The 27,125-nt window shown below is 41.8% G+C and overlaps 1 protein-coding gene across 7 annotated transcripts; it reads left to right on the top strand.

The window, feature by feature from the left end:
* Window positions 1–388: 388 nt before the first annotated feature.
* On the top strand, window positions 389–27,125 carry n4bp3 (NEDD4 binding protein 3). Of its 7 annotated transcripts, XM_018745189.1 has the most exons (7): window positions 465–540; window positions 8,125–8,157; window positions 8,313–8,415; window positions 19,166–19,606; window positions 23,911–24,498; window positions 25,454–25,717; window positions 26,326–27,125. In XM_018745189.1, exons 4-7 carry the CDS (start codon window positions 19,199–19,201, stop codon window positions 26,869–26,871), a joined length of 1,806 nt encoding a protein of 601 aa, XP_018600705.1. In that variant the 5' UTR covers window positions 465–540; window positions 8,125–8,157; window positions 8,313–8,415; window positions 19,166–19,198; the 3' UTR covers window positions 26,872–27,125. The 7 variants fall into 7 exon arrangements, with proteins under 7 accessions (XP_029113383.1, XP_018600705.1, XP_029113381.1 ...); XM_029257548.1 differs by having other exon boundaries at window positions 8,125–8,415; XM_029257549.1 differs by lacking the exons at window positions 8,125–8,157; window positions 8,313–8,415 and adding an exon at window positions 2,547–2,686 and having other exon boundaries at window positions 487–540.

Raw genomic sequence — 27,125 nt, 5'->3', positions numbered from 1 at the left:
CATCCTTTTAAAACAAGCTTCCGTAGTCAAAGTAACATCAAAGAACCGCAGTAGGTTATTCCGTTGAATGCAGATAACATCCTCCACAGTAAAGCCCAGGAGACCCAAAATCACCTCTTGTGCACATCATGCAATAAATGAGTGGTCACATGGGGCATGGCAGTTTTGACTTTGCATGCTCATTTCGGTCTGGTCTGTATCATCATGCTGCTTGACACTGAGGAAGTTTTGCACTTTTGTGTAGGAGCCTTGAGTTCATCTTGTGCCTTAAGCTGAAGGATCCAGCCAACTGGCTGCTGTCCAGCATCCTAAAATAGTGCTGCTAGCACAGACAAGGGAGAAGCACCAGGCTGCTCTCCTTCCTGCTTTCATGCTGCAGTATCGGGGAGGGAAAAACTGAAAGGGGAAGTGTCCCACACCTTAGCTTGGCGCAGTGTGACGCACTCCAGACATGCAGGCTGCTGCACACGAGGAGGAACAAGCCATGCATTTCTTTTCAGGACAACCCTCACCTTTTTTCCGTCTGCTTGGAAGATCCATGTGAGTCACATCAGCTTTTGAGCAAAAAGCCGAAACGTTAATTATGCTGGTGTTATGTTGATAGTTTCTGTATGTGTAAGTGTATAAATGTAAGTCCACAACGAGGTTTTCAGTCATGAAACATCAGTCATAAAATGGGTTGGTTGTATTATATAGAGAGCTTAACTTATTTCAATCTGTTTTCTTCAAACAAAGCTGAGATCTACATCTACGATGGCTCAGTTTTTATCCAGCTGCACAGTCTCATCTATAAAATTGTACTCTGGTGAGAACCCAGGACTATAACTCAAGTTGGACCTTCTGTCCTCTTTACAGCCATCACTTGTATTTATTTTCCTGCAACAAACCCTGTTTGATTGCTTTAGTTTTTAAAGATATTGTGCAACCATACTGCTGCTACTTTGTTTCTACCACAAAGTACTGCGCTGAAGTATCAGGTAAAATATCCGACCTTGAGAAGGTGTACATGTTAGTATTTCTCCTCAATTTCAATTTCATTTCATTCATTTCAAGAGTTTATTGTCATGTGTACAGTAAACAGTTCCTTACACTGTACAATGAGATTCTTACTCTGTGACTCCTCTCAGCAGCCTATGACATAAATTATAAGGACATAAGGAAAGAAAAACACAAGGAAAACATGGAAAACACAGGGTGTAAATCACAAATTTACAAAAATTACTATTAGTGCAAGGTTGCAAATTACAAAAATGACTAAAATTACCAACATTACTATTAGTGCAAAAATCCAAGAAACAAGGTTATATACGTATATAAAGTGTGCAGTGCGCAATGTAAACATGGAAGTCGTACATGTGCAAAGTCCGGCAGAGGTAGATTTGGTCTATTCGCGGTTGAGGGGGGGTGTGTATTTGTGTACACAAGGTATGCGGAGGTAGTCTGTGGCCTCTGATGTTACTGGCGTTGTGGATGTGTATGTGTGTGTAGGAGGGATGGGGGGTAGTTAACACCTCTCAGGCTCAGAGGATGAACTGTGTCTGCTGTGTTGGGTGGAGGGGCAGTGGATGGGTGTTGTTCACAAGCCTGATGGCCTGTGGCTAAAAACAGTTTTTCAACCTTGAGGTTCTGGCTTTAACACTCCTGTAGCGTCTGCCTGATGGTAAGGGTGTGAAAAGGCTGTACTGGGGATGACTGTTGTCCTTGATGATATTAATGGCTCTCCTGATGGTTCTGGCCTGGTATAGGCTCTCTAGTGATGGTAAAGACGTTCCAGTGATGGTTTGAGCAGCTTTCACCACTCGCTGTAGCACCTTACGATCCTGTACTGTGCAGCTTCCAAACCACACTGTGATAGAGCTCGTGAGGATGCTCTTGATTGCACACCTATAGAAACTTATGAGGATTCGGCTTGGCATGCCAAATTTCCTCAGCCTTCTCAAGAAATGCAGACGTTGACATGATTTCTTGACCAGATGTGATGTGTTGTGAGACCAGGTGAGATCTTCGGTAATGTGAACACCCAGGAATCTGAAGCTGCTCACTCTCTCCGTCACCGTCTCACCAATATGCAGTGATAAGTGTTGCTCCCTCCTTCTCCGTGGATCTATTATCAACTCCTTTGTTTTATTGACATTGAGGGAGAAATTGTTGTCATGGCACCACTTCACTAGGTCGGCCACTTCCCTCCTGTATGCCGACTCATCGCCTCCCGTTATCAGTCCAATGACTGTCGTCTCATCAGCAAATCTGATGAAGCTGGTGTTGTTCTGGGAGGCCACACAATCATGGGTGAAGAGTGCGTAGAGCATGGGGCTCAGCACGCAGCCCTGCGGAGTTCCTGTGTTTATGGTTATTGACCTGGATGTGTGGTTCCCAATTCTAACGGACTGGGGTCTGCCCGTTAGAAAGTCCAGAAGCCAGTTGCAGATGGTGGGTGGCACACCAAGATTGTGAAGCTTGTTGATGAGCTTCGAAGGTATTACTGTGTTGAATGCTGAGCTGTAATCAATAAACAGCATTCAAACATAGCTGTCCTTGTTTTCCAGGTTGTGCTGATGGCGTCCTCTGTGGATCTGTTCCGTCTGTATGCGAACTGGTGAGGGTCCAGAGTGTCCGGAGTGATGGTCTGGATGACCTCGTGACGATTCTTTTGAACACTTCATCACTATTGGAGTCAGTGCAACGGGTCAGTAGTCATTGAGGCAGGATGCTTTGTTGTTTTTTGGCAGCGGCAGGATAGTGGTCCTCTTTAAGCAGGTGGGAATTGAGGCTTGTGCAAGGGACAAATTGAATATATTCGTAAAGACATCAGCTAGCACCGATGAGCAGGCTCTGAGTACGCGTCCAGGGATGTTGTCTGGTCCGGCTGATTTCCGTGAGTTTGTTTTCCCAAAAGTCTTTACCACTTCTGCAGATGTGACCGTGAATGGTGGGTTCTGTGTGTTCCCACCAGCCAGTTTAACACCCAGTGGTTTGTTGTTCAAGACCTCGAAATGGGCAAAGAATTAGTTGAGTTTGTCAGGTGTGATGCGGCTGTCAGTGATCTCACACCTGCTTCTGCTCCGATAGTCTGTGATGTTCTGTAATCCCTACCACATATGCCGGGTATCAGCAGTAGTGTAATGACGCTCCAATCTCAGTCTGTATTCCCTCTTGGCAGCCCTAATGGCTCTTCGAAGATCATACCTGGCCTTCTTGTAGTCACTGGCATTGCCTGAGACAAATGCGGTAGAGCGGGCACGCAGCATGGATTGAACTTCACAGTTCGATCGAACTTCACAGATCCACGGCTTTTGGTTGGGGTATGTCCGGATCTGTTTGGTGAGTACAGTGTTCTCGATGCAGGTGCTAATGTAACTGGTTACTGCTGACGTGTAGTCATCCAGGTCAACAGTACAGTCCTCGCGCATGGCAGCATTCTTAAACACCTCCCAGTCAGTGCAGTCAAAGCAGTCCTGTAGCACCTCATCAGATTCTTCAGACCACACTTTAACAGCTTTACTCACTGGGAGGGCTTGCTTGAGGAGCTGTCTGTATGCAGGGTAAAGGAACACTGAGATGTGATCAAACTGTCTGAAGTGGGGGCAAGGTGCAGCCTTTTATGCGCCCTTCACATTACTGTACACCTGATCCAATTTGTTTTTCTCCCTTGTAGGGAAATTAACATGTAAAGTTATATGTAAGGAGTACATTTCGTAAGTTACGGTGGTTAAAGTCGCCTTACAGTGGTTAAATTCCCTTTGTACCAATATTTTTATTGCTTTATCCACAGACACTTGGGAGGAGGCTGCGGCATTAATGCCAGGTTTTACAAGTCACACACTGGGATGAGCAGAGGACCTGACCTCACCTTTACCTTGTGTTGGATTGCTAAAACAGGGTACAGGGCACAGGGGATAAGCCATGCTCTATGGGGAACAGTTGCCTAATATAAGAGGCACTGTGTGGCAGTCTTCTATCCTGAGATGAGTCTCGTTTTCATAGTGCTCAAGCACAGGCCTGAAGCCAGGGTCAAGCTCCGTTGCTCATGGGGGGATAGCTCAGGGCTTCTGATCCTAAAAATAGAGGTAGACAAGCTTAGACACTGTTTTGCTGGCTGTGTTGAAACGACTGTGCTACACCTGCCCTGCATTATCAGTTTGTGTTCTTCTCATCCATTTGAATGTCTGATCAATTTGTACTTATCAGAATGATTCCTGATGCAATTTTTTTACACACGGCGTCACACAACGACGAGATTACCTGTGTTTTTCTCCAAGCTAGTCTTGCTCCGCTTTTGCTGTGTATATGTGGAGCCTAGAGCAGGTTTAGACCTGCAGCTGCCATGTGCTTCTCCAGGTCCGCTCACCCAGAAACTGCTGCTCTTCTGGCACTGGGGAATGCCAGGAATCTCTCGATGGTTGTAGGGCATTTCATGGTACAAGTCCTAGTTAGCCATGGATACAGACCGGCTAATATAGCTAATTCCGTGTTGATGAGTTTCAAAGAAATTCCAAACATATATATTTTATTAAAGTGCCATTCTCAGGTAAATTCTAGATAGCAGGGGGTTAAAAGTTCTTGTTTTAAAGGTGACCTGAACTGGTATGTCAGCTTGAATAGCTGAGTAAAACGGTATCAGTTCGGCTGTGTCTGTTGTCATTGTTCACTTCTGTCAGTCAAAATATGTGACTGTATCTTCCTTATAACCTTGTTTTAGGATACTTTATATCTTCAACCTCCTGAATGAATATGGACTCGTTGTATTGGGTTAATGTGATGGAGAATTAGTGAGAGATGCACCTCTACTGCGGGCACAGCTACAGTCTCAAGGGAGAAGTTATAGAGGTTTGCTCTGGGCATCTCAGTTCAGAGTTGAGCACTCAGGTGCTGATCACAGTGCAAAGCAATCAAACTCTTGTGCTGAAGGGCACACCGACTGCCCTGTCACTTTAGAGCTGAGCATGCATAGTTCTGATTTAAACCAGGCTCTGGACATCATCTTAGAACTATTGTTACTTACCTGGAAACAATGGAAATATTATCACAAAAACATTTTGCAACATTAGACTGGTTAGCTGTGTCATAAGTAGTAGCTGAAAGTGGCTTTTGTGTGATCTCTAGGCCAAACCGGTCCAGTAGCTTGCCTCAAAAAAGTCCCTGTTTCAACAGAAGAAAACAGAAAGAGGGAGAGCAGTGTGTAACATGAGTCCTTTTTCCTAGTGGCCTGCCATGCTGGTTGTTGCTGTTTCGGCTATGACGCACTTGTATGAGACACCAAATGCCCATCATTTGGCTTCTTCGCTGTATTTATGTGCTTACAGAGCCCTGTGAAGTGTCTTAAACACTTGATGGTCTTCTCTCCCATGCCTCATATTTGCTGCCCACGTGTGGTACTTGGGATGTGAAGAGGCACTCATACATCACCAAACTACTCATCCGTAAGGCAGGTATCATCAATGGACAAAACATGGAGACGTTTGAGTCGGTGAGGAATAGGAGGTCACTGAACAAACTGCTCTCCATCATGGACACTCCTTCCCACCCACTTCACAGCACGCTGCAGAGACAGCGAAGCTCATTTTCTAAAAGACTCATTCAGTTCCGCTGCCGTAAAGAACGGTTCAGGAAATCATTTCTACTGTTCGCAATAACTTTGTACAACAGCTCACCTCCGTGTGACAGATGAACTATTCAGCACTATTGTTAGTTAATTTTGTTACTACTTCATAATGATTATATTACTGTTTTGTACAACTTGCACTTTACTGTTGCACTACATACTGTTTTAATTTATTTTAATTTATTTAATATACTTTTTATTCTTTTATTCTTCCAACTGTATACATAATTGTACATATATTTTTATCTTGTATTTTTAACTTGTATTTTTCCAGTTGTTTTATATGTTTTTTAAATATATATTGCAAGTATTTATCTGACTTGTGTTCTGCTGCTGTAACATAATAATTTCCCTTGTGGGATCAATAAAGTATATCTATCTATCTATCTATCTATCTAAACTAACTGCTGTATTATCACATGTGGTGGAAATTTGAAAGTGTAATGACTTTATATTTTCCATTAGTCCTCATTCTAAATATACATCCAGGGTAATCTTTGATCATGAGCTCATAATAACAAGTCAGTCTTGAAAGATCTCGTTCACTAAATACTCCAGTCACCTTCTGCCGCAACCTGTACAACTGAATTTCCTAATTGTTTTTATCTGTGTAATGCCTGTTTTCGTGCTTCTTCATTGTACTGTGTTAGATGTTATGACAGGCATGATTTTGCTGCAGGCTGGCTGAGCACTTTGTGCTTCTTCTTGAACACTTCACCTGTAGCCAATGGGCTGAACTCTGACATTTTCCATGAAGACTAGAGCAGATGCTCAGCTGGGACTCTTTTCCATTGGTTTTTTCAATCCCGTCAGAGGATGGTGAGTGTTGCTCTAGAAAGAGAAACGGTAGCTGACAAACTGCACACGAGATGACAGTCAGGAACCAGTGGAGATGTAACCTGCGGATGTGTGCTTTGGGAAGGTGGCTAGTAACACGTTACATTTACTCTGTTAATTTACTTATGTACATTTCTGGAAAATTTGCTTTTCTAAGTAATTCATGGCATCAATATTTTTTTATACTTTTCCTCAAGTAAATATTTGAATGCATAGGTTTATTTTTATGGGGGGGCGCAGTGGGCTTGGCCAGCTCCTGCCCTCTGGTGGGTCTGGGGTTTGAGTCCTGCTTGGAGTGCCTTGTGATGGACTAACGTCCCGTCCGGGGTGTGTCTCCTCCCTCGCACCCTGCCTTGCTGGGTTAGGCTCCAGCTCTCCGTGACCCTGCTCAGGACAAGTGGCTTCAGCCACTGCGTTCATACGTGTGTGTGTACCCGCGCGTTCAACTTTCCTGCGTCCACCATTCGTACTATTAGGTTGTATGTGTTATTTGGTATGGGGGGGCACATTGATGCAGTGGGCTTGGCCAGGTCCTGATCTCTGGCAGGTCTAGGGTTCGGGTCCCTCTTGGGGTGCCCTGTAGTGGACTGGCGTCCCGCCCTGGATGTGTTCCCCCTCTAAGCCTTGCTCTGCCGGGCCATGACCCCGCTTGGGATAAGCAGTTGCACACATTGTGTGTGTGAATTGGTAGGTTATTTTTTGGTTCTGAGAATGCTCAAAATTTTTTCCCATTTAAATGAACGGTAATTGCTTCTTCGCTTTATGCCATTTTGGCATACGAAAGGTTTCGTAGGAATGCTCTACTTTCGAATAGTGGGGGAAACCTGTATTTATTTATTTATTGAGCGATGGAGATGCCCTCTTCCAATCTGCATTTCATATTCCAGCACAGTTGGCGACACAAATACACATTTCCTTGGTTTTTTCTGTGTTCCCTTCTGTTGCTGTAATCATCTTGGGCATTGGTTCTTGCGCTGTACAAATACAAAAAAGCCTCCCAAGAAAATATACTACTTTTCTGAAATCTCACGTTCATGTAAGGATTCCTTTGCTCTTAAGATGTTCTTTAATTGTAACTTGTAATTATGAAATTTAAGTTGTTCTACTTAGTACTCTAAATATAACTTGGAACGATAAAATATGCAAACCAATATATTGACTTATTTATTTATTCTAGTTCTGCCTTACTTTTTGGCTGTACCTTGGAAAGTGTGCATTGCATTCCTTTTGAGGGTTACCACTGTTGATACCCATGGCTGTGTAGGTTTCTTTTGTTTTTGCTACTGCTATAACCTGGCACACATTTCTCCTGTGTAAATCTGCATATAGATTTAGGTAACTTGTTGTTCTCTTTGTTTGTTTTGCCAGTCAACTCCGTAATCTGATCTAAATGCATTGTGCAGAGGTGTAGAATAATTGTACTGCACCTTTGTTTTTGTGCTAATCACAAAATAGTTTCAGTTTCGGCTCCCAGCTGACGTAAATAGTCAGCTTCATATTACAGCTGCTGACATGTAGTGGCAGTCCTGTGCTCTCAAGACTCGGGGTGTAAAGACAGGGGACTCTGCCTGTGGAACTCCACCGAAGGAGGCCCACTACTCACTTTCTGCAAGGGACCATGCATAGAAAATTGATATTGAAGTTGGTTAAAGTACCCAAACTAAGCACTACCACTGTCATTACAGACCCAGATGCTCTTGCAGCTACAGCAACCTGGTGTATCCTTCTCTGTGTAGCCCTTCGTCCTTTTTCAGCCTCTCCATGGGATTCTAAAACTGCCTGTCTACTGTGAAGAAGGCTGACTTTATCCTGGCCTATGGCTCCTACCTCTTGCTGGACCTCTTGACCTTGACAGAATCTTGGATTATTCCAGAAAATACAGCTGCACCTGCAGCACCCTCCACCCACTACTTCTTCTCCCACATCCCTCGACCCTTTGGCAGAGGTGGAGGCACAAGCCAGCTCATCTCTCTATGGTGAGAATGTTCTGTTCTGTCTCTTCTCCTGTCTGAACTGTCCTCCTTTGAATTCCACTGTCTCTATCACTGCCTCGACTGCAGTCTTGGCAGTTGTTGTCTATCGGCCTCCTGCCCCTCCTGTCCGATCTTTATACTGTAACGACCCGCGTTACTGATTTAATGTAAATAGTTGCATTATGGGAAATCTGTAAATAATCTCTGTAACCGCTGGGGCCACTTCGGGGGGAAATGGTGAGTTGACTGTGTCTGCCACTGTGTGGGAAAGCTTAGGGGTGCTAAAGCTGGCTGGCTGGCAGGCTGGCAGGCTGGCAGGCTGGCAGGCAGGCAGGCAGGCAGGCAGGCAGGCAGGCAGGCTGGCTGGCTGGCAGGCTGGCAGGCTGGCAGGCTGGCAGGCAGGCAGGCAGGCAGGCAGGCAGGCAGGCAGGCAGGCAGGCAGGCAGGCAGGCAGTGCAGGTCCTGGAGGAAAAGGGGTCCTTGGACCGAGAGCATTATTTCCCTTGTGCTGGTGTTCAAATAAATCGTTCGTTATGAATGCTGCCTCTGTGTCCTCTTTTGCCGCATCCATACCCACGGCGCTGTGCGCTACAATACCTTATTGAGCTCCTTCCTAGTGGGTAACACTCTGTTGATTCTTCTGTATGATTTCATTTTTCATGTCAGGGATATTCATGTAAACAGTCTTCTGTTGCTGCTACAGCCCTTTGACCTCTCTATGTTTCAGCCTTGTGTTACTCACAAGACTAGCAATCAACTCCACTCCTTGTCTTCTTTAGAAACTGTGAGTATCTTGTTCTCTGGATCACTCCGCTGCATGTCTCTGAAGATTTCTTTATCTCCTTCCAGCCCTTCATCACCACTACAAACCCCTATGCTGTTTCTGTTCTCTGTCACTCTTTGCTACATCTTAAAATGTCTCCCACCCTCTTCTCTCTCCTCTGCCTAACTAACTTCTCTCTCTCTCATGCTGCACAGTTCTCAGAGCTGTCCACAGAGAGTGCTCTCAGTAAATTCTTCTCAACCCATATCCTTCTCTCTAGACTTTCTCAGTCCTCTAACATCCAGAAAAACACACTCTGATTGCACCCCATGATTATCAGATGTACTGCTGACAAGACCAAACTGCAAGGTGCAGAATGATAACCCCAGAAAACAAAAACTGTCACAGACCTCACAGTTTACACAGAACTCCTAGTGACCTTCCACTCTGCTGTTTCCTCAACCAAACCAACTTCTTCAACAACAGACTACACTATGCAGTCAATAATCCACACAGGCTTTTCACCGATTTCTCTTCCCTACTCTGCCCCCCTCTTCCGTCTCCTTCTTCCTTTTTCATTGCTGAGAATTGCCTTCTTCAGAGACAAAGTCAACTCCATTATGGACAATTTCTCAACACTCACCTGCCCCAATCATGCCGGTTCTCCCTGCACAGTCTCATTCTCCATGTTTCAACTCCTTCTTAGAACTTCCTGCTGTCACACAGAGCCACCACCTGCTCCCTTGATCCCATCCCTTCACCTCTCCTACAAACATTTCCCCGCACCGCATCTCTGTTATCACCATGATTATCAATACCTTGCTCTCCTCTGGTGTCTTTCCATCTGCTTTCAAAACTGCCCCCATGCCACTGCTGTTAAACAAACCCTCTCTGGATCCGGACTCGGCGACAAGTACAAACCAGTCTCTCTCCATTCTTTTCTGTCAAAAATTTTGGAACTGGCAACCTGTAACCTACTATCTGTATTCCTCACCCTGATTGATCTCCTTCATTCGGGTATCAATCTGGATAGAAAGTTTGACATTCTACTGAGACAGCTGTCCTTCCAGTATCAGATGCTCTCCATTTGGCAGGAGCAACTGCTCTCTCCTTGTTCCTCATCCTTTTCAACCTGTCTGCAGCATTTGACACTGTCAACCAATGGGTTGTACTCTCCTCTCTTGGATAGCTTCACATCAGAGGAACAGCACTAAAATGGTTTGAATCCTATCAGGTAGATCTTATCCCATGATCTGCTGCGACTCCTGGTTATCCCTTTCTGCAACTCTTAACTGGTATTCCACAGGGTTCGGTTCTGGTCCTTCTACACTTCTCCATCTATACCTTTTCCTTTCGCCCTGTTATCTGCCCCCATGGATTCTCCTATGGCTCCTCTGCAGATGGTACCCAGCTTTTTCTCTCTTTCCCCCTGGGAGCTATAAACATTTCATCTTGCTTCATTGTTTTCCTCTTGGACCTCTTGGCCTAGATGTCTGATTACCACCTACAACTGAATCACTCCGAAACAGAGATCCCTCACCTTCCAGTTGATCCATTCGCCTGTTGAAAACTTTCTATGAGACTGAAAAACTTGCTCATTTCACCTACTTCATTGGCTAAGAACCTGGGAGTAACAGTTGACTAAAGTCTGTCCTTCTCTCAACATATCGAAACTACAACTCTATCCTGCAGATGCAGCCTGCATAACATCCGCAGGATTCACACGTATCTGAAACAAACTATTCAACGCCTGGTCTAGGCCATAGTGGCATCCTGCCTGGACTACTGCAGCTTACTCCTGTCTGGCCTCCTGGCCTCTGCCATCAAACTTTTTCAGTTGATACAGAGTTCTGCAGCATGAGTTTTGTTTAACCCACCAAATCATTTCCATGTATCCCTCAAATTTTTATCTCTCCATTAACTTCCGGTAACTGCCTGCATCAATTCAAAACTCTGCTTGTATGTGTGTATAACTGTGTATGTGACAAATAAAATCTTGAATCTTGGTTACAGCTGGCAAAACCATCAGTGGATCTGCTCCTCTGTCTACAAGACCTGATCACTTGCTATGCCCCAAAAGGAGGGTCTCAAAACCAACCTCTTTCAGACTCACTTCTCCCCCTGATTTCCTATGTGCCTGATAAATGTGTACTATGTTGTTTGTTTAATAATGAAGAATCCTATATCCATACTGTAGTATATATAATATGATGTATACTGGCTTATATAGTGGTATGTGATAAATTGGCTGTGTTCAAAAATCACCCCTCTGCATCCAAATCTCTCCTTTTGATGTAGTGCACTTTTTGTATCTTTGGAAATATACGCCGCTTTGGAGGGATGCATCTGCTAAACGAATAAATGTAAAGTAATTTGCTATACATTTTTGGTTTATTTAGTTATTTATTGGATTTCAGAAAAAAATATGTTTTCTTTCAAACTCTGTGGCCCTTGATGGCTAAGCAGATTTAGTTTGCACTTTGTTTTTTGTTTAATTTAAAGATGAATGGACATTTAAATACTTCATTTAAAATGAAACTCAGTTTATTTGTAAAGATAAGTAATAGAGTGCTTAGTTATTAAAGTGTTCAGTAGTTGCAGCCCTACATTCTACATGGAAATTCTACATAAAAAATATCTTTTTCCTCTGTACCTGTACCTTCTGGTGCTTGTCTATTCATGGAACCAGGTGGCTTGAGGTGTGCATAGTTTTTTTTACAGTTTCAAATTGCAAATGTCCAGGAAAGAAACATGATAAAGATTAGATTATAAGATGGCTGTATTCTGTGAAAAAGTGTCAGTGTTGCTGTAGGTTTCAATAAATAAATATTTCCATTTAGTGTCCATATTAATTACCTCCAATTCCTAAAAGAGAGATGAAGTTCCACTCTGCTTTGGTCTACAGTGTCTTCGGTGCTTTGACAGGCACTGAATGAGTGAATCTTCCTGTCTTCAGGACTTGAAACTGCATAAATGAGAAGAAATTCATAATCATATGCCATTTCATAATCATAAAATTACAAAGATGAACAAGGCTTTTCAGAACAGACACTGTTCATCTCAATTACATTTACATTTATTAATTTAGCTGATATTAATTCTTGCTTGGGGTGCCTTGCAGCGGACTGGCATCCCATCCTGGGTGTGTCCCCACCCCCTCCAGCCTTACGCCCTGTGTTGCCGGGTTAGGCTCCGGTTCCCCGCGACCCTGTATGGGACAAGCAGTTCAGAAAGTGTGTGTGTGTGTGTGTGTGTGTGTGTGTGTGTGTGTGTGTGTGTGTGTGTGTGTGTGTGTCTAATTTAGCTGACACTTTTCTCCAAAGTAACTTGCAATGTTAAGTTACTTACTATTATTTATCCATTTATATAGCTGGGCAATCTTACTGGAGCATTTAAAGGTAAGTTGCTTGCTCAGGTGTACTGCAGTTAGAGGTGGGAATTGAACCTGCAGTTTGAAGTTTGAAGTTGCTCAATTTTATATATGAAGGCATTATACATCACTCTCAGGTTATCCATGAATTTTCTGATGAGCAGTTGTCTCAGGCCAAACTTAATGAGTGATCTGTAGAATTACACTTAAGTTTTTTTTTCTTTACACTCATAGCCAGTGCAAACCAGATGACAGAGATGGTAAAACCTTTGATTATCGTCACATCTAACTTTTTCCAATCAGATGTTGCTCCCCAGAAGGTAACATCCAGTCTATATTTTGCTGCTATGATTTAGAATGGTGTCCTTGTCCTCACTGAGATTCTTGATTTAATTCAGTTTAGCCATACTTGTGGGGTTTTAAGGCATAAGCATTTACAGAGTCTAGATACAACACAACTGGGTCTGTTTTATTCTCCTATGCTTCTCTAATCTCTAGTGTTCCATTCCGGTATGATATAACTTTTGATTCCTGTTGTGGACTGCTTGATAAATTTTTTCATTCTTGATTAGATGGAAGTGTGAGCTGAGCTACAATGCTGAAAAATATTTTGCCTTACAAACTGATGATGATAATAATGGTGATGTTCCATTAAAAACATATCTATCACATAATGGCAGAACTGACTATATTTGTGCGCTGAAATGTCAGGACTGGAAAAAAAAATGTGAAGGTGAATCCCTGATGAGTTTGCAAATGCAAGTTGATGCAACTTGTTCTGCAAGTTTTATGCTGTGCATACTCAAAACTTGCATATGTGACATTTAAGAGCTTCCTTGAAGGGGAAATCTAAGTGGATGTACACTCTGGAATGCTTTTTTCTAACAATAATAAAAGTCACTAAGTTGCCAAAAACTAAGGTAAGCCATGAAGTCTTAAAGAAGGCTACAGCGTCAGTGAGAGTCTGCTGCACTAGGAAGCCCATAGAGGGGGGCACAAGACCCTTGTTTTGTGTAGTAACTGTTCTTATATCAGATTTCCAGGTTGCTTCTGGAAAATGGTGTTTATGGGTGATGTCAAAAGGGTGAAACTGACAGTCTCCATGAATACCAACAGCATCGGAAAGCTTTCACCGTATCAGTCAAAACTATGAGATAAGCAAGTTTTACAGTTTGTATCTCTATTTGACTGGTATTACATTTGAGAACTGGTGAGTCAGAACTGGGTTTGTTACTTAACTGTGTTACTATGGGCTTCTTCAGTTGGTCATTTCTACATAAGGAAAGGAGATTTTGTGGAAAATTGGTTTGATCTGATCTGTAGAAGGAAAAGTCTGTATAGAGACAGTTGATGTGAAGACAAAGAACAGTGTCTTCTGAATCGTTTTTTGTTCCACGCTCCTGAGATCATTTAAAAAAATTTTACATTCCACTTAGAGTACAGCAGTTACAATTTATGCTGGGATTAGGGATTGACATAACATGTAAAACAGATTAATTGTATATAACCAATTCATCATTCATGTGGTAGTCTACTATGAAATTACACAAACTAGTAATATATAGAAATATATTGTAATGACTTATACATATATATATATAATATAATAGACACACACACATAGATATAACAAACAGTAAAAGTTTAAAAAAAAAAAACATATTATTCTGGAACAACTCATTAAACTTCCAAAAAAAAAGTGTAACCTACGTTTGGATCCCTCCTCTAGCTGTAATACCCTCCAATAAGGTACTTACCCTAAAATTACTCCAGTAAAGTTACTCATCTGTATAAATGGGTAAATAATTCTTGATATCTTAACATTGTAAGTTGCTTTGGAGAAAACCATCAGCTGAATGAATGAATGAATGAATGAATGAATGAATGAATGAAAATTATTTGGAGTATAATAGATCATACCAAAAAAGGGTGTATGTAGGCTATCTTATACCTAGTTCATTTGGTACATGGTGTGCTCAGAGGCATTATTCACATGAGGAGAACAATTTTTTTAATGTTTTTTCCACAAAATTTTGGGGTCACCTACATAAAGTTGAGACCATATAAGTGAAATTTGTGAAAGGTTCATCTTTAATGCATTTGCACAATGTGTTGATACTGGAATTATAATATTTCATTACTTCTTTACAGTTATCTAAAATTTCATTTGTTCCATATAAGTTAAAATGACTAAACTAGGGTTAGCCTTGTGGCCATGGGATGAAAAGTAAAAGGTAACAAACTACTTGTTAGTTTCTATTTTCTGAGGAAACAAAAATGGAAAAGTTATGGGTGTGGTGAGATAAATGAACATTTCTGATTATTTTCTTCCTTGACTATTGCCTGCAAAAGTCTCCTTTAAACCTAACTTTATATTATTATTTGACAGGACCTACATATGTGGGCCAAGCATATATCCTTCACACACTTACTCTATCCAATGACCTGTGTACCAGTTTGAATGTTGTGTTGATTTTCTGAGCAGAAATGCCTGGAATGTGACAGTTTACCTATTGTACTTATGTCCTTCCAAAACAGTTTTCCAAGCTTGAAGTCCACTCACAAACCTTCAAAACACAGCAGCAGCACACAACTAACAATGGCTGACCACACCATTTCCTGAAGCCAAAAGAAAACACAATAAAAGAGGATAATGGATTCTGTAAAGCCTCATTTCATTTATTAGCAGGTGTTGAGCTGCTAATGAAATAGCTTGTCAAAATCTAATTTGTTTAAAAAATTCTTCTAAAAATAGGTGTTGAAGATAACTGCAACAGCATGATTCCTTCTGTTTTTTTTCTTCTACTGCTGCTGCTACTATTATTAGAAATAATTTGTCAAAAATTGCTGTATAATATAGAAATCATGTGTCAAATAATATTCAACATGAACTTCAATAATATTAATAGTAATGATGATATTCATTTGGTCAAAAAATATTTCCATAGCTACTAACATTACCTTACATTGCCAGTTGTTTCACAGCATAAAGGTGAGAACTAATTCTACCGAAATCTTTACAAGATTAGTTTAAGGGAACAACTGGAGGAGTTATAGAAAAACAGTATGATGATGAGTGTCCAGGTTATGTTCAGCAAGCTAAACCTGAAAACAGTAACATTAGGGCTAGTGCTGTTGTTTGGAGTTTTATGATAGTGTAACACTTTGACAGTAGAGTCCTGTATTTCATACTGATTGTTTCTCACTTTTTGCTGTGCAGTGACATTTCAACATACATTTTATGGTACATCTTACTGATTAGCACTTGTGATTTGCTATCAGACTAATCTGTATGAATGGATAAATAATTGTAACCTTAATACTGTAAGTTGCTTTGGAGAAAAGTATCGGCTAAATGAAAAAATGTAATGTAAATGTAGTTTTAGATGTAATCTAACATTTACTGTGAAAATATGAAATAATGCATAAATAGGCAAAGTGTGATACTTTTTTCACTGAGCCGTGTAACTGACTAAGAACAGAGCCGCTACAAATGCAATGTTCATAGGCTTTTGTTTGCTAAAACTATTTCTTTATAATGTTTCTGCATTTCAGATTGTGGAGAAATATGTCATGTAAAAGAAGGAAAGTGTATGTACTCCTTTGGAGCAGTTACCAGAAAAAAAGGGAAAAAAAAAAAAAAACGCTAACTCTGGCCCAGTGACAGTGTGATGCAGCTTGCTTTAATATTTCCTTGCTCTACATAGCTTTGTAAGCACTGCTGATGTGGGGCGTGTTTTGAAACAATTTATTTAACCTCAGAAAAGTTTGAGAAGGACAACTTCATTATGGTGAAAGTGGCTGTGTGCAGTTGGGAGCCTTTCCAGAGGTAACATGTTTCCACTTGCTTTCACAAAGCATTTATGAAATCTGGTGAATGCAGCTGTGTTTCTGGTGGGCGGTTGACAGTTGAGCTCTACCACAAAGTACTATACTATAGGCGTTCAAGGTGGCCATCGCTACTCCTCATGCAAGCTCATGCTCTGGCAGTCTGTAAAATGTACACACTTCATACTGTTCCCTGGACTAAAGGTCATTTGGAAGTAATTTATAATATTTATGAGGGGCCCTAAGACAGTGTTTGCCAAAAGCACATCCTCAGCCACAGGAACAGAACAGTTTTAGCATGATTTTTTTTTTGTGCTCACTGGAATTCGTGTTTCCTAGTTTTTTCTCAAAGTTTGTTCACTTTCTTACTCAAAATGAGAAGTCCAGACTTTCTGGAATAAGAAAGTGTGTCTGTGAAACATGCTTTTGTTGCAATTTTTTTTAGTCATTTAGCTGGTCATATATTCCAAAGTTAAAATGTTACAAAGACACAATTTTTGATACAGTTACACAACTGGGCAATTTCTCTTGGACCATTTCGGACAGCTTTCTTGTTAAGGGATGGGACATTAGGAGAGGGGATTTGAGCCTGGATCCGTCAGTTGCTAGGTGATTGCTTTAACCACTGTGCTAGCAGCTGTCCAAAAATCATTACTTATTAACATGTATTCACTCAGTCATAGAGCAAGACATTGCTGTCACTGAAGAAAAAAAATGATTTAGGGTCAAAAATGATAACTGAAGTACCATTTCCATAACTTGTAAAAGAAGCCCCTCAGCCAAACGCAGAACTCGCGGTAAGTGATGACACAGTGTGGTCTCAGCCCAGTCTCTGAGTGTCTGGTGGACTCTAAAATGACCTAGTAAATCAGTGTTATTGGAAAAAATGACTAGGGGAACAAAAATACCAGGTTTTTTGCAGAGGTGTCAACATTTTTGCAGTCTTCTGCAGGTGATCCAGTGCTGTACCATTCAAACTGTAAGCATTCTTCATCCAAAATTCTATGAAATGATTATCATTGTGGCTAAGAACAGAAATGAATATTGGGATCCTGTTTCTGGGAAATATTTTTTATTTATTTCTTGATTTCTTGCACTTCTGTCAGTATTTGCCTCATGTAGTATCTTTCAAGAGCTGATCACCTCTAACTTGGAAGCCAACCAAGCTACTTAAATGTTAGACAGACATTTCCTTTGAAGAGATTAAATCCTTCTTCTGGAAGGCTTTTGTCCTGTGTCAAGATATTCATACATACATTTTTGGGAAACTATGTGTACCTGAAGAATGGATAATAAATTGTACACACGCACAATGTCTATAACCGCTTGTCCCAAGTGGGGTTGCAGCGAGCCAGAGCCGAACCTGGCAGCACAGGGCGCAAGGCTAAGGGGACAGACCCCAGACAGGGCACCAGTCCATCACAGGGCACCCCAAGCAGGACTCAAACCCCAGACCCACCACAGAGCAGGACCCAGGCAAAGCCGCTGTACCGCTGTACCCCCATTACTATAAAGAGCATAACGTTATTTGTGTGGGTATACTGTACTGCTTTTTAACATACCATAGATACTTTCTTAAATAAAATGTATTATATACCTTTGCAATAAATAAGACAGAATCCAGAAATGCCTGCTCCGTAGTGGTTACCCACAAACTGAGAGCAACAAAGAAAGCAGTCAATGAGCTCATCTGAGAAGCTTAGTATGTGTCCATCTGAGAAATTTCATTCTTGAGAAATTCAGTCATTGTATGACATATCTTGTGTTTTTGCACTGGAAAATGAATATATGACTGAAATGAAGACAAGTGGACAAGAGTAATTTATCATTCAGGTATGAGATGATGGGTAGAACTGCTAGTCACAAAATCCCACATTTTGAAATGTTTTGGTAATTCTCAAATGCTCATGACTTTTTGTGAAACCACTGTAAACATCTCTGATGCTTCCAAAGCAATGTTCTGTCTTATCTTTAGGTAACTACGATTTGTGTTTACATTAGAAAAGTATCAAATATAAATAATCAGTCTTACCCTCATTAGTTTTCATTACATTTATTCATTTAGCAGATGCTTTTCTCCAAAGCGCCTTCCAATGAACTCTATGTAGTGTTATCAGCCCACACACTTTTATTCACCGAGGTGACTTACATTGCTAGATACACTGCTGACAATGGGTCACTCATCTATATATCAGTGGAACACAGTCTCTCTGTCACTCACACACTGTGGGTGAGCCTAAAGAGCATGTCTTTGAACTGTGGGCAGAAACCGGAGCACCCGGTTTCCTAACCCTAACCCAGACGCTGTGAGACAACAGCGCCACTCGCTATGCTACCATGGCGCCCGTGTCAACCTGGCTACAAGTTATATGTTACAACCAATTATGTGTGGTAGAGCATTTAGTATCTGTTTGCATTGCTGCACTTTACAGCAGTATGGATCTTTCACAATTCCTGCAAGTGCATGGTGTGGTTTGCAGGGTTGTAATCATACCTGTTAGTTTGACTTACTGATCGACATTGAGTTGAGTAGTCTTTAGAGCTGATCCTTATGATCTCTGAGAAGCATCCAACTAAAATAACAAAGCAGAACCAAGGAAGTACTAGCCCATTTACAACATGAGTACATGTTAAGTAGAGTGATACACAAGGGGGAACTTTCTTATTGTGACACAGCACTGTCATAAATACACTACTAAACAGTGTATTTCTTGTGTTCAGTCAAAGTCTTTGTAATATCCTCCTGACAGATTTTCAGAATCGTTTAATTACCAAGCTTTCTTTATTCCCAGACTTCCATGTGCAACAAGTCAGCTGTGTAATCCATGGCAACAACCCAGACCCTGGCCTTGAACTCTGCATCTAACAAGCCCTTCACAGACACTAACCTTGTCCCACTGCGGGAGCGGTACAGTGGCACCATGGGGAGTGTAGGCAGCCTGATCGAAAAGCCAGATACCTTGCCTGAGCGAATAAAGGGCCAGTGTTCTAGACCACATGCAGGAGGCCATCAGCATGAAGGTCTGCTTAGGAAAGGATTCACCCAACAAGAGCTCCTCAACTACCTTAACAGCAGAATGGAGCCTAATGCCAACAAGCACATCACCTCTGACTTCTCACAATTCAAGAGGGAATGTGGCGCTGAGCATGAGAGCATCTACTCCAAAGTCTACCACAAGAAAGGGAAGGAGGTGCTCATGAACAAAAACTCACCACCAGTTGAGTTCAAGAAGGTGGGAGCAGATAAGTACTTACCTAATGGTTATGTTATATAGTGAATAATTAGTGACCTAATAGTGAAGTCACTATATCTCCTTTCAACATTCTGGGTTAGTGCTGTTTCCTTCGTTTTTTTTTTTTTTTTTTTTAAAAATCTGTTTAGTCAGGAATTGCATTTCCTTAACAATGATTAAGAATAACTGCAAATGCTATCTGTAGGGTTCATGAAAAATTTATTTTACCGGAAACCCATGTTTTGTGTTGCTTGTCTTGCTGAAATGTCCAACCTCTTTCCAGGTTCACTTTCATTCAAAACTTTGTAACATTAGCTTTAGGATTTGTTAATATTTGGTAGAATTTTTTTCTTCTGCTTGTACAAAGGTCCCTGTACCACTGACTGCCACCCAAGCCAAAAGATAACAGTTCTGCTCTAGTTGACAAGGGGTTCCTCATATGTTTACATTTTTTCCTCCAGATGGGACCAAAAACTTTCATTTTTGCTTCATCAAGTCACAGAACATAGTTTTATTGACATAATTAAGAGCTTAACTTTTGTGATGAGTTAATAGTACAGGCTTAATTCTGACACTGCCTTTCAGGTCGTACTCTGGTGTCACATTAACCTTTCTGCAGGCTCGTTGCAATGATACGTGGGTTCTGTTTGGTGTTTTTCAGGGTTTTCAAAATCCTACCCTGACTTCAACATTTCTTCTTAGCCTTTTTATCATAATGAAAATTCAAAGATGAGTCGCTTTTAGATTTTTTTGTAACCTCCGTTTTTGTAACCTTCCCTTTGTAAGACAGTTACTTTCAATTTCAAGTCTTCTGGCAACTGCATAAAATCCATGGTTGTTAAGAGAGAGCACAACATATGAAGAATTTAGAAGACTCAGAGTGTTATTGTATCCAGGAAATTTGTTCACTTGACTTTCTTTAAGGCCTAACATGTCGGTTATGTTTTGGAAGTACTTAAAAAGATAGATTCATATAAATCAACAGGTGTCCAAACTTTTGCACTTGGTGCATTCACTGCTTTAGTTGTCAGTCTCTTGAACTGATTCAGCAAATGAATAGTATTTTCACATTATAATGTGAAGAATGTATTTGGAGGGTCATGTTATTCCTTCAATAGCTTCATGTTAAAGGCCAAAGCAGAGTCCTGAGACAGCTTCGTCCCATGCTTTTGATGATGAAGCAGATGAAATTAGTCTTAGAAAGGTTTTATGTAGACAACAAATATGGCATAAAACAACCTGAAGACAAGTATGACTATTCAAATTTATTCAGAGGGCTACAGGGTGGGCTTGTCGTGAGTGGAGAAGCTTCTGGAAAGTTTGCATCTCTTCTCCACAAAGAGCCCACATAGGTTTCATTTGGTAGGAATACCTAATATCTGGTAATTTTTGTATTCATTATATGTTTTATTCAGTGATTAACAGTTTCACAGGGACTCTCATCTGTGACCGCCTGCCCAGGGCACTAGTTAAGCGTACACCCTGGATGGAGCTGCAGTCTACTGCAGAGTCACAATGTATGTCTGTCATTAGTGTTGACAGACTAAGTGACCTTATGTTTAGTCTCCAATTTCTTTACTCTGACTTTGTAAATAAAACCCTTTCCATATCGAAACTCGCTGTCTCATTTGGTCATATCTACCAGCGAACTCTCCATTTCCTATATGATAACATCAGGTGGGCTGTCTCAAGGCACCTTTATTTCCTACTGACTCAGTCAGTGTGTCTGTCAGCAACAGTGTTTCATTTACAAAAACGTTTTTTTGACAAAACGTTTTGTTTGTGATCCCATTCGTTATTTTTTTCCACAATAACCGGCAAGTGAAAATGTGAGTAATCTGGTGGTGCAGAGGAGAAAAAGCAAAAGAAAACAGATTTAGATTTGAAAGGGAAGATATAGTACTGTACTGTATTTATATTATTCTGTGTTACTGTTATTTTAACATGAATGTGTAAAATTAAAGAAAAAATGTAACAAAACTCTGCTATACAACGTAGCATTCATATATATAAAGTGTTTGTATATCCTTGTATTTTCTGTGTTATATATGTTACAGTATAATAAGAAGGGCTTAAATCAGAAATGAAAATGGGACCTTGCTCTAAGTATTTATATTTAGCAGACACTTTTCTTTTCTTTTACATTTGTTCATTAAGCAGACTTTCCAAAGCAATGTATAATTTAGCAATATCAAAACTCCAACAAACAGAGATATACACTCACCGGCCACTTTATTAGGCATACCTGTTCAACTGCTCCTTAACACAATATTTAATCAGTCAATCAGATGGCAGCATCTCAATGCATTTAGGCATGTAAACATGGTCAAGACAATCTGCTGAAGTTCAAACTGAGCATCAGAATGGGAAGAAAGGTGATTTAAGTGACTTTGAACGTGGCATGGTTGTTCATGCCAGTCTGGCTGGTCTGAGTATTTCAAAAACTGCTGATCTACTGGGATTTTCACATACAACCATCTCTAGAGTTCACAAAGAATGCTCACAAAAAGAGAAAATATCCAGTGAGCGGCAGCTCTGTGGGCAAAAAACGCCTTGTTGATGTCATGGTTGCGCTTCGCAAGGACGGACTCAAGTGCAGAGTTTCGTAGACAGATGTTTAATAAAGCCAAATCAGAATCCAAAAGCAAAGTCGAGGGACAGGCATGGGTCAGGCGATCAGCAAACATAGTACAGAGGGCTAGGCAAAGAACGAGGTCAGGAATGTACAGGAAAAGGCCAATATCGGAAGGGTTTCACTGTGGCACGATTCGCTAGGAAACAAAGGAGGCAAAACAAGGTTCCGCATCTGGGCTTCCTTGGCTTCCCTCTTTATTGCCGTTCCCATTAGGAAACGGCAGGTGTCGTCGATGTGCCAGCTGCGGGGGATGTGATAGTTGATGCCAGAGGTCAGAGGAGAATGGCCAGACTGGTTTGAGCTGATAGAAATGCAACAGTAACTTGAATAACCACTCGTTACAACCGAGGTATGCAGAAGAGCATCTCTGAACAAACAACACATCGAACCTTGAAGCAGATGGGATACAGCAGCAGAAGACCACACCGGGTGCCACTCCTGTCAGCTAAGAACAGGAAACTGAGGCTAAAATTTGCACGGGCTCACCAAAACTGAACAATAGAAAATTGGAAAAATGTTGCCTGGTCTGATGAGTCTTGATTTCTGCTGCGACATTCAGATGGGAGGTCAGAATTTGGCGTAAACAACATGAAAGCATGGATCAATCCTACCTTGTATCAACGGATCAGGCTGGTGGTGGTGGTGTAACGATGTGGTGGATATTTTCTTGGCACACTTTGGGCCCCTTAGTACCAATTGAGCATCCTTTAAACGCCACAGCCTACCTGAGTATTGTTGCTGACCATGTTCATCCCTTTATGACCACAGTGCACCCATCTTCTGATGGCTACTTCCAGCAGGATAACGCACCATGTCTCAAAGCTCAAATCGTCTCAAACTGGTTTCTTGAACATGACAATGAGTTCACTACACTCAAATGTCCTCCACAGTCGCCAGATCTCAATCCAATAGAGCACCTTTGGGATGTGGTGGAAAGGGAGATTCGCATCATGGATGTGCAGCTGACAAATCTGCAGCAACTGCGTGATGCTATCATGTCAATATGGACCAAAATCTCTGAGGAATGCTTCCAGCACCTTGTTAAATCTATGCTATGAAGAATTGAGGCAGTTCTGAAGCCAGAATGGGGTCCAACCCAGCATTAGCAAGGTGTACCTAATAAAGTGGCCCATGAGTGTAAATGCAGACATAAAATTCTCCAAGTACACTCAGTTTGTCTGACGTCACCATTAAATCCAGCTTCCATATGGGTAGCTTCATATAGAATTAGTAGAGTACAGCATTTTTAAAACAGATAACTTTAAGGATGGCATTACATAACTAGCATCAAACAGGATTGACAGCAGACACAAAATTATATGTGACAAATGATGTTACATAAGTTTACGGAGTAGATCTGGAGATAAGTGTGTCTGAAAGAGATGTCTGAAGACCCTTCTTGAACATTGAGAGGGATTCAGCAGTGTTGAATAACTCTTGATGATTCCTGCAGCAATAGTAGATTTTAATCACAACCCAACTTGTTGTTGCAGCAGTAATCGTATTGCAGAGCATGGTTCAGTTCAGTTCTCATGACCACCACAAAGAAAGAATACCTGTAAAGAAGTCCCAATGGGTACATTTGCAAAACTTAAATTGACAGTTGGAGGTAAGATCTTGTTTTAGGTGGACATTTCCAGACTGATTTAGTTGTTTTTCTTTCCTTCAGTCTCACCTCAAGCCATCAGCTTTTAAGCTTATCTCTAACAAGAACTTCAGCTCCATGCAAAACCTATGCCCTGCAAAAGCTAGAGAGCTGGAAAACAGCCTGGCCAATGGACTGCATATGTCCTATGCTAAGGTGGCGCCCACCTCTGTGGGTTCTTCCTTATCATCACCTTCTCATCCTGACCAGGGCAGGAGGAAGAATGCCACCAACAGCCTGAGTCAGGATGAAGAGACCATGTCTGATTCAGGCCACAATTCCATGAATAGCCTGCCACCCTATCGCCCCCCCTTCCGGCCCCACTTGGGCCAGATCAGTGCCTCAATGGGCCACATCAACCACATTGGCTCTTGGGACCACATCTCCTTGAGCTCTAAGAGTGGTGCATCCATTGCCACAGATATGCCACCTCAGAGTATGGTCACCCTTAGCCAGCTGCAGTCCTACGGGAGTGAGGCATCCCAATCCTGTGAGCTTTCTCACTCCCTAGAGGATGTGGTGCAAGACCTGGAGGACCAGCTGTTGGAGAAGGAGCATGAGCTCAAACAGATGAGGAAGAACCTGGATGAAAGTGAGGATGCCATTGCACAGGTGAGCTCCAGGTTGTAGCTGAGTGTCAAACTGGAGAAGACAAGAAACTTTCCACTGCATCTTGTCATGGCATGAACACTGCCTGGTCTTTTAAAATACTTCCGTAAACATTAACATGCACTATATGCTTGGACAGATGACATAGCTGTATCACTATTTTCCTCTGGTCTACAGCATTTTTAAAAAGAGATCAACAAAATCAACAAAAATGTGTCAATTCAACATGTTAGACATGACATGCAAGAAAAAGTGTTTATGAGTATTGCTTATATACTGAAGAGCATATTAAATGTCAGTCTAGAAAACCCCGATGGGGTCACTAGTCAGGCAGGAAGCAATGCTAGAGAAATGTCGAAAGGAATTTGAAAGAGTAACAATGTTATTCAAGACTGAGGAACAGTGCCACTGTATTTTAAAGCAAAATATCTGTATGTTTGAGTTTTTTTTTTTTTTTTTTGAACTTCTGAGCCCTGTGCTTTAGAGAATGCAAAGCAGGACTGAAGGACATGTACGAGAGTGAAAATAGGCTACAGAGACGCTAGGTGAACCTTATAGAGATGCTGAGAGGGTGATGTCTCAGCCAGCACCTTCCTGTACACCTGAGTGCAAGTTTGCAGAATGGTCCTGGTTAGTGCTTCACATGGCAGGCACCTGTTCAGAAGAACCAAACTATGTATTGACTTCTTTCCTATGACCTGAGTGAAAAATATGGACCTTAGCTCAGTCAAAAGTTGATATGTCACAGCTACTTCACTTTGGATGGGAAAGTATTTACTTGCCTTCTCCACTGTCTCACAGCAAAATTATTCTTTTTACAATAGACACAGTGACTGGATGATTGGAGAAACCCAAAGCTTAGACCTTCAATAAATGGAGGTTGGTCTGCCACTATGCCAGTGGCTATGTGCCTGTCCAGCCCAGTACATTGTATATGTGAGTATGTGATCTCACACAGGTGTTTGAGGGGAAGCAAAGGCTGTGGGAGAAGGAGGTGGAGGAGCTGAAGCGGCTGTATGCCACCAAGTTACGCCAGGTGTCCCAGTATGCCCAGCATTCCCAGCATACCCTGCAGCTGCAGCTCAACAAGGTCCAGCAGGACTGTCAGCGTTTGCAGGAGGACCTGGAGGCGCTGCAGAGGCAGTATCAAAATCTCAAGGGCCGACATGCTGACATCAACGGTCAGGAGCATAACCTCCAGCTAGAAGAGTCACAGTGGAAGGTGGGCCTGGATGCTGGATAGTACTCTGGTTCTAGAAAACAGGAAAAATGGGTATGGTAAATGTAGGAGAATGAAGAGTGAGTCAGGGGAGAAGACACAAGAAATGGATGTGTCTTAGGTGGTACCTCTATATAGCTGGTAGTGTAGTAATTAAAACTGTTGCCTTTGGACTCAGAGTTTATGGGTTCAAATCCCACCTTCAGCTATAGTACCCTTGAGCAAGGGTCTTACCCTAAATTGCTCTCTTGAAATTACCTAGCTGTATAAATGGGTAAATAGCTAAGTACCTGAACACTACAAGTTGCTTTGGATTAAAAACACCAGCTAAATGAATAAATATGAATGTTCTAAATTTACTCAGTAATATCATTTGAATATCACTTCATAAGGTAGTTAAGCTTCTTTGTCTCGAGTCATTGAGATATATGTTGGCAACGTTGGATGTTGTTCTCTGTGGCTTCATCTTGTTGTTGGTTGGACTGGACTGGACTTATGTACAGCCGTTGTAATATACGCATGGAGTATAACATCTTGAATGTGTGTGCTAGTTTACTCCTTCAGTAACTTCAGTAGCACTGTGCTCTAACATCGTGTTTGTGTATACTAAGGTGTGTCAGAAGTCAGGAGAGATCGCTTTGCTCAAACAGCAGCTGCGGGACTCCCAAGCAGAGGTGGCACAGAAGCTAAGTGAGATCTTCTGCCTGAAGACACGGCTGCATGAGGCACAATGCAAAATGCGTGCCAAGGATGACCAGATTGACATGCTGCAGCTGGCCCTGCAGCAGGAGTCTCACCATTCCCCTAAAGAGGTTCCAGAGGCACCGGATGGGAAGGGAGGACCTCGAGGGACTACTCATGGTGGTGCTGAGGATAGGCTGCGAGCAGAGCTCATACTGGAGCGCCGCCAGAATGAGGCCCAGGCCTCTGCCTTTGAGGCTGAGCGCCGCATCTGGCATATGGAAAAAGAGAAGGTGATCCGCTACCAGAAAGAGCTGCAGGCCAGTTACTTGGAGATGTACCACAGGAATCAAGTTCTGGAGAAAGAGCTGCTGCAGCTAAGAGGAGGAAGCGAGAGACATGAAGGTTTTGGAGGGGGGGAGCACCTACCATCCGGTTTGCCGTGGATAGACAGAATTGAGTCATCTGAAATTTGACAGTGACTAAAAGATGGGATGTTTTAAAGAGCTGGTCTATAGTTTCTACTGGTCAATAAGCGCTGAAGCTGTACAGTTGCTGTACAGTTTTGATTTGCTGGATGGTTGAATAAAACCCTCCCATGATGAGCTAGTGAGCTTTCATGCAACAGAGCTTTTTTACAGACCTACTGCAGGTAAAATGATGACTTAATGACAGCTCTTGTGGATCAAGCAACACATTTTTCTAACCTTGTGTGGATTGGTGCAAATGT

This window comes from Scleropages formosus, chromosome 13, assembly GCF_900964775.1.
Source record: "Scleropages formosus chromosome 13, fSclFor1.1, whole genome shotgun sequence".
NCBI classification, from domain to species: Eukaryota; Metazoa; Chordata; class Actinopteri; order Osteoglossiformes; family Osteoglossidae; genus Scleropages; species Scleropages formosus.
The sequence above is the reverse complement of the archived record's forward strand: the minus strand, read 5'-3'. Positions and strand labels throughout refer to the sequence as shown.